We start from the raw sequence: 14756 nt of genomic DNA on the forward strand, positions 1-14756 counted from the left end.
CCTGCGGGACACTGCAGTGCCACTCCTAGATGGGCCCGGTGTTTGTGTCGGCCACTAGGGTCGCTTATCTTACTCACACAGTCAGCTACCTCATTGCGCCTCTTTTTTTCTTTGCGTCATGTGCTGTTTGGGGAGTGTTTTTTGGAAGGGCCATCCTGCGTGACACTGCAGTGCCACTCCTAGATGGGCACGGTGTTTGTGTCGGCCACTAGGGTCGCTTATCTTACTCACACAGCGACCTCGGTGCTAATTTTAGGACTAAAAATAATATTGTGAGGTGTGAGGTGTTCAGAATAGACTGAAAATGAGTGTAAATTATGGTTTTTGAGGTTAATAATACTTTGGGATCAAAATGACCCCCAAATTCTATGATTTAAGCTGTTTTTTAGTGTTTTTTGAAAAAAACACCCGAATCCAAAACACACCCGAATCCGACAAAAAAAACCCGGTGAGGTTTTGCCAAAACGCGGTCGAACCCAAAACACGGCCGCGGAACCGAACCCAAAACCAAAACACAAAACCCGAAAAATTTCAGGCGCTCATCTCTAACTAGAATTGGCATAAAGTTGCAGATGAACCTACAGCAATAAATGCTAAAGCAGTGACAGCAATGTGCATCTCAGAATCAGGCGCTAAGCCCATACAAGATGCTGACGATTATTGTATGTGCCTGGTTTGTAAATAGAGAGTTCCAGTGATTTAGACAGTGCCTAAATCATTGGATTTTTTTCAGTGTCGACCGGATGACAATGTCGACCTATTTCAGGAATCGACCTAGTCACTGTCGACCCATAGTGGTCAACCTAATGAGTGTCGACTTAGTTAATGTCGACCCTGTGATTCACACCCTTCAAGTAGAAAGCTGCTGCTCTCCAAAAATAAATTTTGCGCCGGTCTGCAGTTTGCTAAAGATCACATGGACAAGCCAGAAGGTTATTGGAACAATGGTGGTCATTCCGAGTTGTTCGCTCGCAATCTGCTTTTAGCAGCTTTGCACAAGCTAAGCCGCCGCCTACTGGGAGTGAATCTTAGCATAGTAAAATTGCGAACAAAAGATTCTCAAAATTGCGAATACATTTCTCTGTGCAGTTTCTTAGTAGCTCCAGACTTACTCGGCATCTGCGATCAGTTCAGTGCTTGTCGTTCCTGGGCCCTCATTCCGAGTTGTTCGCTCGCAAGCTGCTTTTAGCAGCTTTACACACGCTAAGCCGCCGCCTACTGGGAGTGAATCTTAGCTTCTTAATATTGCGAACGAAAGATTCGCAATATTGCGAAAAGACATCTCTGTGCAGTTTCTGAGTAGCTCCAGACTTACTCGGCATCTGCGATCAGTTCAGTGCTTGTCGTTCCTGGTTTGTCATCACAAACACACCCAGCGTTCGCCCAGACACTCCCCCGTTTCTCCAGACACTCCCGCGTTTTTCCCAGAAACAGTAGCGTTTTTTCCCACACGCCCATAAAACGGCCAGTTTCCTCCCAGAAACACCCACTTCCTGTCAATCACATTACGATTACCAGAACGAAGAAAAAACCGTGAGTAAAATACCTAACTGCATAGCAAATTTACTTGGCGCAGTCGCAGTGCGGACATTGCGCATGCGCACTAAGCAGAAAATTGCTGCGATGCGAAAAAAATTACAGAGCGAATAACTCGGAATGACCACCCTGGTTTGACGTTACAAACACACCCAGCGTTCGTCCAGACACTCCCCAGTTTCTCCAGCCACTCCTGCGTTTTTCCCAGAAACGGCAGCGTTTTTCCGCACACACCCATAAAACGGCCTGTTTCTGCCCAGAAACACCCACTTCCTGTCAATCACACTCCGATCACCAGAACGAAGAAAAAACCTTGTAATGCCGTGAGTAAAATTCCTAACTGCATAGCAAATTTACTTGGCGCAGTCGCAGTGCGGACATTGCACATGCGCACTAAGCGGAAAATCGCTGCGATACAAAGAAATTTACCGAGCGAACAACTCGGAATGACCACCAATGTTTTGTGGAAAGATGAGCCCAAACTAGAGCTTGGTTACAATGAGAAGTGTTATGTTTGAAGAATAGAGAACACTGCATTCCAGCATGTAAACCTCATGCCATCTGTGAAACACGGTGGTGGTGGTATCATGGTTTGGGCCTGTTATTCTGCATCAGGCACAGGAGAACAATGAATTCTGAATTATGGCCCTCATTCCGAGTTGTTCGCGATTTCAGCAGAGTTACACACGCTAAGCCGCCGCCTACTGGGAGTGAATCTAAACTTCTTAAATGTGCGACCGATGTATGCGCAATATTGCGATCAAAAACGAGTTAGCAGTTTTAGAGTAACTCCAGACTTACTCTGCCTGTGCGATCAATTCAGTGCTTTTCGGTCCCGGCTGACGTCATAAACACACCCAGCGTTCGCCCAAGCACTCCCACCGTTTCTCCAGACACGCCTGCGTTTTTTCCGGAAACGGTAGCGTTTCCAGCCACACGCCCCTAAAACGCCGTACATCCGCCCAGTAACACCCATTTCCTGTCAATCACAATGCGATCGCCGGAGCGATGAAAAAGCCGTGAGTAAAAATACTATCTTCTTAGTAAAGTTACTTGGCGCATGCGCAGTGCGAACATTACGCATGCGCACTAAGAGAATTCTCACTGCGATGCGATGAACAATACCGAGCGAACAACTCGGAATGAGGGCCTATACCAGTATATTCTAAAGAAAAATATCAGGACATCTGTCTATGAGCTGCATCTCCAGAGAACATGGGTCATGCAGCAAGACAACGACCCAAAGCACACAAGTCATTCCACCAAACAATGGTCAAAGTCCTGACCTTAATCCAATGGAAATGTTGTGGAAGGACCTGAAGTGAGAAGTTCATGGGGGGAACCCACCAACATAACAGAGTGGAAGCTGTTTTGTACAGAGGAATGAGGTACAATTCCTCCATGCTGATGTTCTGGACTATTTAACAATTACTGGAAATGTTTAGATGCAGTTATTGTTGCACAAAGGGGTTATACCAGATACTAAAAGCAAAGGTTCACATAGTTTGCCACTCACAGAAATCAATGCAAATAGGACGCACAAGCAGCTTATGCTGATTAACATGACATACAGCATGCCTATATTCTGCACAAGACTGTGGCTGTATCTGCATAGCAAATGCTACGCTACAGACAACACTGTAGCATAGCATTTCATCTGCAGATACATGGTCGCACACAGAATATAGTCATGCGCATATCATCAGCTGCTTGTGCGTCCTATTTTCATTTACTTGCGAATAAGACACATTTTAATTTTAAAAAAGTTGCACGAAAAGATGTCTGGCACTAATGAGTCACATGGCGCTCATGTGTTATGTGTAACATGACTTGTAGCGCACCCAGGATAGATGTATGTGGACACACCTGTAAGTTAGTATTGTCATCAGTTTGTAAGGAACATTTATATTGTAGTTCTAAGGATATAATGAATCACCTCTGTGATGTAAATAACAATCACCTGTTGCCTATTCCGTCTTAACAGACCCATGATCTCCTCAGGGACTTACAGTATCATTATTACTTAAACTGGGAATATGTTACTTATATAATGAGTCAATTTCTTTCTGCTTTTATCTTTAGTTAAACCACAGAAGATGTCTACCAATGTGACACTTGAAGGTTAGTAAAATATTCTTGCCCCAAACATTTCATTTTTGCCCCCCCCCCTTAAAAAAAATTATATATATATATATATATATATATATATATATATATATATATATATATATATATATTTATTTGGTAAGCTTTGGTGAAGAGAGATAAAGTATTAGCCAATCAGTTCCTAACTGTCATTTTTCAAACACAGCCTTTAGCATGGCAGTTAGGGGCTGATTGGCTGATACATTATCTCTCTCCACTTTATCACTCCGTCTCCAAGGCTTAGTACATCTGCCCCTTAATGCGTGTTACATATTTGCAGAGGGAAAGTCACCATCTTAGGAGCACTGAGTTGATAATACTGACTAACCATTCCGTGGCCCATTGGAACTGAATGAATGGATACAGCTGGTACTGCATAAGTCTTTGTTTCCATTGTGTAATGATGGTGCAGAAATGTAGAGTCGTCCCTAAAGTAGATGGAGCCATAGCTAACATGTCTGCCAGAGCTATAACTACTCATGAAGATGGGTCCTCTTAGGCACACCATGGCCAGAAATATGTCTATGTGCTGCCACCACCAGCTGCAGCACTGCCTGCTTTAATATATATGGAGGGGCACATGGTTCCATCTCTGCCGGGTGCACCGCTACATAATGTATATTACAGCGGACAGCACTGCAGCTGCCCGTTCTTGTGCTCTGCCTTCCTGGCTCCCCCATCTACTGCAATGCTCTGCTTAATCCCCAAACACTTTCATTTCTGCATGGTGGGGAGGGAGCATCCTGGCAGCCTGGAAAAACAAGGCCAAGCAGAGTTCAAAGGCGCTGCAGCTCACACCCAACTGTATCTGATTCAGGGTCCAATGGGAGAGAGGTCTGCAGGAAATAAACACCACACTGCGCAGCCTGCTTGTGGAAATTTTTATGTGTAATCATTCACAGCGGAGCTTACAGTCTAAGTTCCCCACCACATGCTGTCCAGATATAATTTAAGTTGATGGTATATGTGTGTGGTCAGGAGGAAATACTGTTCTCCCTGAAAAACCTAGACAACATACAAACTTTGCACAGAGACCTGGCTGAAACAAACCTAAATACATTCTACTAGACTACTGGGTCTGTCTGGTGTAATGTGAAAAAACAGGCACTACTGTGTGGTCAGGTGTAATGTGCACAAGGGTACTACTGTGCGGTGTAATGTGACTAACAGACACTACTGTGCTGGGTAATGTGACTAACGGACACTACTGTGCTGGGTAATGTGAAAAAGCTCTACTGAGCTGTGTAATAGGAATAATGGGCACTACTCTGCAGTGTAATGTGTATAAGGGGCTCTACTGTGTGGTATAATGGACACTACTGTGCGGTGTAATGTGAATAACAGACACTACTGTGTGGTCAGATGTAACATGCATAGGAGACATTACTGTGCAGTGAAATGTGACTAACGGGCACTACTGTGCACTGTAATGTGAATAATGGACACTACTGTGCAGTGTAATGTGACTAACGAACACTACTGTGCAGTGCAATGTGACTAACGGGGGTTACGGTGCGAGGTAAAGTGATTAACGGGAGCTGCTGAGCAGTGTTATGTGTATAAGGGGCTCTACTGTGTGGTGTAATGTGAATAACAGACACTACTGTGTGGTCAGATGTAACTTCGTTCCCCCGCTGCCTACGACTGTAAAGCATCTATTTCCAATAGTGAGTACAGAGAGCATACATACGCATGTTCCCACTAAGGTACGCTATGCTGGGAATAGCAGCCTCCTGTTATGATACATCTGTAGTTCAAGACTTGAGAACCACAAATTAAATCTTTCAACACTGGATGTAGAGACTAGCACTTACAGCAGTTATGATGAAACTGATCCTAAAAATAATAGAGCAGGAATGGCACAAGTCAGAGGTAGAGGTGATCGTGGAGCAAGTTCTGTAGATACAGTAGGTGAACCAGAGTTTAATGTGCTCTTGCCAGCAAGAAAGAACTGTACAACAGTGTATTATAGAGTATGAAAGAAATGTATGACATGGTGTGAACCTGAATATCCATTCAAAGATTTGACTTCAGAATGGATTCCTTAAAGGTCTTGCCTGATTTACGCACAAGGTACAAGTAGAGCCCAGGGTGTAAAGTTCCTTTGGATCCACCCTTTAAAAACAAGCAGCAAAATGGATTTTCCCATCTATTAAGCACTTTGAGGGACTTCAACCTTGTGCGTAATGCTCTGATGGCCACCCCAATTGAACCAGTACAGGAAGTTTCTCTGAGATGGATGACAAAGATGTTCCTGGTGGAAGTTTCTTCTGCTAAAACTCTACAGTACAATGAACTCTTTAAAATATAACTATTAGGATAACTTATCAGGAGCTCTTTTAGAATTGCATGATCCATGGTATTAAGTGCAGCAGAAAGATCCAAGAGAATTAAGGGGGTCATTCCGAGTTGTTCACTCGTTATTTTTTTCTTGCAACGGATCGATTAGTCGCTAATGATCATGCGCAATGTCCGCAGTGCGACTGCCCCAAGTAAATTTGCGATGCAGTTAGGTATTTTACTCACGGCATACGAGGTTTTTTTCTTCGTTCTGGTGATCGTAATGTGATTGACACCCCCGGATTAACCACGTTGATATTTTAAGTATTATAACCTTGGATAGCTTTTCCATTCAGAAATGTATCCATTCCTTTTTTAAATCCAATTACAGAGTCCGCCATTACCACATTCACTGGCAGGGAATTCCACATCCTGATTGCCCTAACAGTGAAGAACCCTCTCCTCCGTTGCGTTCGGAAACTTTCTCTCCACCAGTCGCAGCGAGTGCCCACGTGTCCTAAACGGTGTTCTTTTAATAAATAATTCCTCTGATAACTCTTTGTGATGTCCCTTTTACATACTGTATTTGAAGATATTAATAATATCTCCTCTTAGGCGCCTTTTTTCTATTGTATACATATTCAGCCTTGTAAGTCTTTCCTTATAGTACAGTCCTTCTAGGCCTTTAATCAATTTAGTAGCTCGCCTTTGAACACTTTCGAGTTCACTGATGTCTTTTTTACACAGTGGTGCCCAAAACTGAACACAATATTCCAGGTGCGGACGTACCAATGCCTTATGCAGCGGCAGGATTACATCTGAGTTCCTTGTCTTAATTTCACTTTTTAGGCACACTAGCACCTTACTTGCTGCCTTTACTGCATTTTGACATTGTGTACGGTTATTAAGCCTATTATCAATGAATACCCCCAAATCTTTTTCCAACTCTGTTTCCTCTAGGCGTTCCCCATTTAATATGTAGGATGCAAGTTTGTTTTTAGTCCCAAAATGCATAACCTTGCATTTGTCTGTATTGAACCTCGTTTTCCATTTAGACGCCCAGAGTTCAAGTTTAGATAGATCATTCTGCAAGGACTCCACATCCAATTCAGAATTAATTACCTTACACAGTTTAGTATCATCTGTAAAGATTGACACTTTGCTTTCCAGGCATATTTCTAGGTCATTGATAAATATGTTGAACAGTAGTGGTCCGAGTACGGACCCTTGTGGTATTCCGCTGACTATTGGGGACCAGGTTGAGGACTTTACGTTGACCACTGCTCGTTGTACCCTGCTATCCAACCAGCTGCTTATCCATGTGCAAATAGTTTTTCCTAGGCCAATCTCCTTTAATTTGATCATCAGTCTCTTGCAAAATCTAGGAAGACCACATCCACCGCTTTTCCTTGATCAAGATTATTGCTCACTTCCTCGTAGAAGCTAATTAAGTTAGTCTGACATGACCTGCCCCTCACAAACCCATGCTGGTTCTTGCTAATAATCCTAGCAGACTTTAGATCCTCCTGTATGACATCCCTTAGAAATCCTTCCAATATTTTCCCAACTATAGATGTTAAACTAACTGGTCTGTAGTTTCCCGGAAGATTTTTGGATCCCTTTTTAAATAATGCCACTACCTCAGCTATACGACAGTCCTTCGGTACCATGCCTGATCTAATTGAACTATTGAAAATCAAGTATAGGGGTCGTGCTAGTTGTGAACTAAGCTCAATAAGAACCTTCGGGTGAAGTCCATCAGGACCAGGTGATTTATTAATCTTAATTTTGCTTAGTCTCTCCCGGACTACTTCTTCACTTAAACAAGTATCTAACCATGAATCATTACTGTCACAATTGTTATGCCCTACTCCCACCATCAGTTCTTCACTGGTGAATACTGATAAAAATAATTTGTTCAGTATTTCCGCTTTTATTTCGTCATCATTTATCAATTCTCCTAATTCATCTTTTAATGGACCTATATTTCCTTTTTTAACCTTTTACTGTATGTATTTAAAAAACTTTTTAGGATTGGTTTTACTCTGTATAGCGATTTTCTTTTCATTTTCCATTTTAGATGCTCTTATTGCTTTTTTGCCTTTCTTATTACACTCCTTGTAATACTTGAAAGACTCCTCCTTTCCATTAGATTTAAATGCTTTGAAAGCACGCTTTTTTCTATCCATTTCTGCCTTAACCTTCTTGTTAAGCCACATCGGTTTGAGTTTAATACTCCTGCATTTACTGCCCATGGGAATAAAGTTATGAATATTGCTATCCGGCAACACTTTTAAAACATCCCACATTTCCGAAGTGTTCTTGTTATTAAACAGAATAAATATCTAGGATGAACAGACTGGTTTCCAGTTGGATTGCAACCACTATCTAAATAACTTTTACCCAGAAAAGGAAGGTTTGTTTCCGGTTTGTAGTTATTCGTGCAATCGGGATGCAAATAAGGGTTTGAGGATTTTTTCTAACAACTATTTATATTAGCTCAACATCAAACAGGAGGTTGTATTGCCATTATTTTACCCACAAAGGATGGATGAATCGCAGAAGAAACTGCACTAGGCAACCTTGGCAACAGTCATCATTATATATTTATCCAGGACAGAGGGTTTTAGGAATACAGCAGCTCTATTTATTATTCCAACAGAACCTTGGAAAGGCCCCTTCTAAGCAAGCCATTTCCAGATAGTTCTGAAAAGTGATCATACAGACAGACAAGGGATATTAGCACAAGGTGCCAGAAATTCCAAGCAGTTTAGCAAAAGGTCTCTGGCATCAGTGATGGAGCTCTGCAAGGCAGCAGGATAAGGTGTACATGCTGGATTTCTCAAGGGGGGTTCCAAATGTTTTATTTTAGTGTTATTGTCACCAGCCCATGAAGGATACATATACAGATGGAGCCGCGCTCAATGAGTATGGATGCATCGCAGGCGGGGGCACGCAGTGTACCTAGGCGCTCCAGCGCCTCGGCTCACCTCCAAGCCTACAGAGATGCTCCCATTCAAAGTGAATGGGGCGCGTGTGCCTCTACGACACATGCATGTCCCGTTCATTCCCGGCCATGTGCCTCGCTGGGCGCACCTTGTCACAGACGGAGCCATGATTATTGTGACTCCATCTGTAACCACCCCTGTTTGCCTGTGCAGATGGACCTCTATGCCATGCACTCTCATGTGGATATATTACATTATATGGACATGCACTTTTAGAGACATGTCCTCAACACAGTAGTGACGTGCAGAGAGGTCAGTGGCTGGGGAGGCACCGGCAGCTACCCCCCCCCCCCCTCCCGAGAGGGGAAAAAAAGTACAGTCCCCCACACATCAATAAAACCATCACCAGGCAGAACCAGCCAGGGGGGATAATGCCATAGCAGGGGAGACACTCAGTGTGGGGTCCCCCTGCCTTAACATTAATCAGCCCCCCCCCCTAAGCCAGTCAGCCCAGGGCTGGAATTCCTCAGAGAGTGGGGACCCCCCCCAAAAAAATGCATTGGGAATAACGGACACTGAGCAACAACCATCACTGGGCTGATAACCCAGTGCTATGCCCCACACCCCAGGTGGCGGTGGGTGCGGGGTTTATTGTATGTTAATATTGTTCTTTACAGGTAGGCTACAGGTCCCAGCAAGCCTGCCCCAGCATGGTGGCACATGGAGAACCACAAGTGCCAGCATGCCCAGACATAAAGGGTCGGCTGTCACCTGTAAAGAAAATATTAAAATAAATCACCACACTGTCATAAAACAAAAGTTTTATTAGTCAGGGTCTTCACCTAGGGGTGGCGGCCTTTAAGCTCTTTTGCATAGCCGCAGCCCCCCCAGGACTTCCTCAGCGTCTTCTTTCTTCAGGAGCTCTTCACTGCTCCTCCTCTGCCGTCGGACTGACGCCGCTGTCTCGCGCTGACTTATATAAGTCATCTGGAGGTGGCGGGTGATGACGCAGTGAGCGGTGATCGGCTCTCAGCAGCCATCTTGAATTTCAAAAATTTCACTGAGGCGCCATTTTTTTTAAATATGTGCCGCTCCGCTGCCAAACTCTGCAGAATGCTGCTAATACTATCGCGTCCCACCGCCCGCACCTCCGCTGCATACCACCACCACTGACGCCCGCACCTCTGCCGCATCCTGCCGATGCCCGCTCCTCCACTGCACCCACACAGGGATGACAGCAGATCCAGTGACGGATCCACTGGCTAATCACTGCGGCCTCACTGACAGGGGCATGCTTTTATGGGTTGAAAGCACGTCCCTATATGAAAGAGGAACTTCTAATGGTGCCGCTTTCCAATGTATTTTCAACGGGCTTTTACTGCCCATGGCTTGGCCCCGCCCGTGCCCACCCTCCGCTCCCACACCTTTCCCATTTACAATGGGAGGCATCACGATCGGTGCCTTCCAACTCCATTTACAGAGCAATAATTATTAGATTAATATAAAGGAGATACTTATGACACAGAATATGTGTCAGATGGTGTAATGGTTAGCATTACTGCCTCACAGCACTGAGGTCATGGGTTCGATTCCCACCATGGCCCTAACTGTGTGGAGTTTGTATATTCTCCCTGTGCTTGTGTGAGTTTCCTCCGGGTACTCCGGTTTCCCCCCACAATCCCAAAATATACTGGTAGGTTAATTGGCTCCCTACAAATTAACCCTAGCATGAATGTGTGTGGTATACATGTGGTAGGGAATATAGGGGCATATGTATTAACCTGGAGAAGGCATAAGGAAGTGATAAACCAGTGATATGTGCAAGGTGATAAAGGCACCGGCCAATCAGATCCAATATGTAAATTAACAGTTAGGATCTGATTGGCTGGTTCCTTTATCACCTTGCACCTATCACTGGTTTATCACTTCCTTATGTCTTCTCCAGGTTAATAGAGTGTAAGCTCCACTGGGGCAGGGACTGATGTGAATGGCCAAATATTCCCTGTAAAGTGCTGCAGAATATGTGTACGCTATATAAATAACTGGTAATAAATCAGCATCTTCTTTGTATTATTTTAATCATTAATGACCCTGCCTCCCCTGACTGAACGTCCCTGCAACACAGTCATTGAAATAAATGTTACTGCAGACCAGTGGTTGTCAATCTCGGTTCTCAAGTACTCCCTACAGTTCATGTTTTCCAGGTCACAGAGCAGTTGAACTGGTGCATTCATTACTCAAAGACCCACAGTTGGAGCAAATTATTTCACTTGCAATCCTGTGAGGAGACCTGGAAAACATGAACTGTTGGGGGTACTTAAGGACCGCGGTTGAGAAACACTGCTGTAGACTGTGCTGCATATCTGCCTTCATTCTCTTTGTAGCCCTGGCTACTATTGTACATTGCTTGGGTGAAAGTAATGGCTGCCACGGAGGATCAAAGAGTAAAATAGCAAATTAAATTCACAGATAACCCTTTTCCTTGAAATACATTAGTCTATGGCTACCTGAATTTCCCCCGCCTGTCTCTATCTGGAAAGTAAGATGCCATTGTATTATACTGCCATGTAATTTCTCTGACGTCCTAGTGGATGCTGGGACTCCGTAAGGACCATGGGGATATAGCGGCTCCGCAGGAGACAGGGCACAATAATAAAAGCTTTAGGATCAGGTGGTGTGCACTGGCTCCTCCCCCTATGACCCTCCTCCAAGCCTCAGTTAGATTTTTGTGCCCGGCCGAGAAGGGTGCAATCTATGTGGCTCTCCTGAGCTTCTTAGAATAAAAGTTTAAGTTAGGTTTTTTATTTTCAGTGAGTCCTGCTGGCAACAGGCTCACTGCTACGAGGGACTTAGGGGAGAGAAGTAAACTCACCTGCGTGCAGGATGGATTTGCTTCTTAGGCTACTGGACACCATTAGCTCCAGAGGGATCGAACACAAGCCCAGCCATGGAGTCCGGTCCCGGAGCCGCGCCGCCGACCCCCCTTGCAGATGCCGAAGTTGAAGAGGTCCAGAAACAGGCGGCAGAAGACTTTCAGTCTTCATAAGGTAGCGCACAGCACTGCAGCTGTGCGCCATTGTTGTCAGCACACTTCATACCAGCGGTCACTGAGGGTGCAGGGCGCTGGGGGGGGGCGCCCTGGGCAGCAATGTATTATACCTTTTTTTATGGCTAAAATACATCACATATAGCCCTTGAGGCTATATGGATGTATTTAACCCCTGCCAGATCTCACAAACTCCGTGAGAAGAGCCCGCCGTTTTAGGGGGCGGGCCTATTCTCCTCAGCACACGGCGCCCTTTTCCTGCTCAGCTCTGCTGTGAGGAAGGCTCCCAGGCTCTCCCCTGCACTGCACTACAGAAACAGGGTTAAAACAGAGAGGGGGGGCACTTATTTGGCGATATGATTACATATGTGAAAATGCTATAAGGGAAAACACTTGTATAAGGGGTTGTCCCTGTATAATTATAGCGTTTTTGGTGTGTGCTGGCAAACTCTCCCTCTGTCTCCCCAAAGGGCTAGTGGGGTCCTGTCCTCTATCAGAGCATTCCCTGTGTGTGTGCTGTGTGTCGGTACGTGTGTGTCGACATGTAGGAGGACGATGTTGGTGAGGAGGCGTAGCAAATTGCCTGTATTGGTGATGTCACTCTCTAGGGAGTCGACACCGGAATGGATGGCTTATTTAGGAATTACGTGATAATGTCAACACGATGCAAGGTCGGTTGACGACATGAGACGGCCGGAAAACAAATTAGTACCTGTCCAGGCGTCTCAGACACCGTCAGGGGCTTGTAAAAACGCCCATTTACCTCAGTTGGTCGACACAGACACAGACAGGGATACTGACTTCAGTGTCGACGGTGAAGAAACAAACGTATTTTCCTTTAGGGCCACACGTTACATGTTAAGGGCAATGAAGGAGGTGTTACATATTTCTGATACTACAAGTACCACAAATAAGGGTATTATGTAGGGTGGGAATAATCTACTTGTAGTTTTTCCTGAATCAGATAAATGAAAGTGTGTGATGATACGTGGGTTTCCTCCGATAGAAAATTATTGGAGGTATACCTTTTCCCGCCAGAAGTGAGGCGAGTTGGGAAACACACCTTAGGGTGGATAAGGCGTTCACACGCTTATAAAAACAAGTGGCGGTACCGTCTCCAGATACGGCCGCCCTCAAGGAGCCAGCTGATAGGAAGCTGAAAAATATCCTAAAAAGTATATACACACATACTGGTGTTATACTACGACCAGCAATCGCCTCAGCCTGGATGTGCAGCGCTGGGGGGGCTTGGTCGGATTTCCTGACTGAAAATATTGATACCCTTGACAGGGACAATATTTTATTGACTATAGAGCATTTTAAGGATGCATTTCTATATATGCGAGATGCGCAGAGGGATATTTGCATTCTGGCATCAAGAGTAAATGTGAGGTCCATATCTGCCAGACGATGTTTATAGACACGACAGTGGTCAGGTGATGCAGATTCCAGACGGCACATGGAATTGCCGTATAAAGGGGCGGTCCATCGGACCTGGTGGCCATGGCAACAGCTGAAAAATCCACTTTTGTTACCCCAAGTCACATCTCAGCAGAAAAGGACACAGTCTTTTCAGTCTCAGTCCATTTCGTACCCATAAAGGCAGGCGGGCAAAAGGCCAGTCATATCTGCCATGGGTTAGAGGAAAGGGAAGAAGACTGCAGCAGGCAGCCCATTCCCAGGAACAGAAGTCCTCCACAGCTTCTGCCAAGTCTGCAGCATGACGCTGGGGCCATACAAGCGGACTCAGGTGCGGTGGGGGGTCATCTCAAGAGTTTCAGCACGCAGTGGGTTCACTCGCAAGTGGACTCCTGGATCCTACACGTAGTATCCCAGGTGTACATTGGAAATTCGAGACGTCTCCCCCTCACAAGTTCCTGAAGTCTGCTTTACCAACGTCTCCCTCCGACAGGGAGGCAGTATTGGGAAAAAATTCAAAGGCTGTATTCCCAGCAGGTGATAATCAAAGTACCCCTCCTACAACAAGGGAAGGGGTATTATTCCACACTATATTGTGGTACTGAAGCCAGACGGCTCGGTGAGATCTGAAAGATTTGAACACTTACATACAAGGGTTCAAATCAAGATGGAGTCACTCAGAGCAGTGATAGCGAACCAGGACGATATGGTGTCACTGGATATCAGGGACACTTACCTACATGTCCAAATTTGCCCTTCTCACCAAGGGTATCTCAGGTTCATGGTACAGAACTGTCACTATCAGTTCAGACGCTGCCGTTTGGATTGTCCACGGCACCCCGGGTCTTTACCAAGGTAATGGCCGAAATGATGTTTCTTCTTAAAAGAAATATGGACGCTTTCCTGATAAGGGAAAGGTCCAGAGAACAGTTGGAGGTCGGAGTAGCACTATCTCAAGTAGTTCTACGACAGCACGAATGGATTCTAAATATTCCAAAATCGCAGCTTTTTCCGACGACACGTCTACTGTTCCTAGGGATGATTCTGGACACAGTCCAGAAAAGGATGTTTTCTCCCGGAGAAGAAAGCCAGGGAGTTATCCGAGCTAGTCAGGAACCTCCTAAAACCAGGAAAAGTATCAGTGCATCATTGCACAAGGGTCCTGTGGAAAATGGTGGTTTCTTACAAAGCGATCCCATTCGGTAGATTTCACGCAAGAACCTTTCAGTGGGATCTGCTGGGAAAATGGTCCGGATCGCATCTTCAGATGCATCAGCGGATAACCCTGTCTCCAAGGACAAGGGTGTTTCTTCTGCGGTGGCTGCAGAGTGCTCATCTATGAAAGGGCCGCAGATTTGGCATTCAGGACTGGGTCCTGGTGA

The 14756-nt window shown here is 45.1% G+C and overlaps 1 protein-coding gene across 1 annotated transcript in view; it reads left to right on the plus strand.

The window, feature by feature from the left end:
• LOC135057157 (NACHT, LRR and PYD domains-containing protein 3-like) overlaps window positions 1-14756 on the plus strand; it is a 277987-nt gene that overhangs the window by 86952 nt on the left and 176279 nt on the right. The window contains exon 3 of the mRNA XM_063963056.1: window positions 3619-3657. Coding sequence (XP_063819126.1) covers window positions 3619-3657 — 39 coding nt within the window. The remainder of the gene's footprint in view (window positions 1-3618; window positions 3658-14756) is intronic.

The sequence above is a fragment of the Pseudophryne corroboree genome, chromosome 3 (genome assembly GCF_028390025.1).
Source record: "Pseudophryne corroboree isolate aPseCor3 chromosome 3, aPseCor3.hap2, whole genome shotgun sequence".
Taxonomy (NCBI): Eukaryota; Metazoa; Chordata; class Amphibia; order Anura; family Myobatrachidae; genus Pseudophryne; species Pseudophryne corroboree.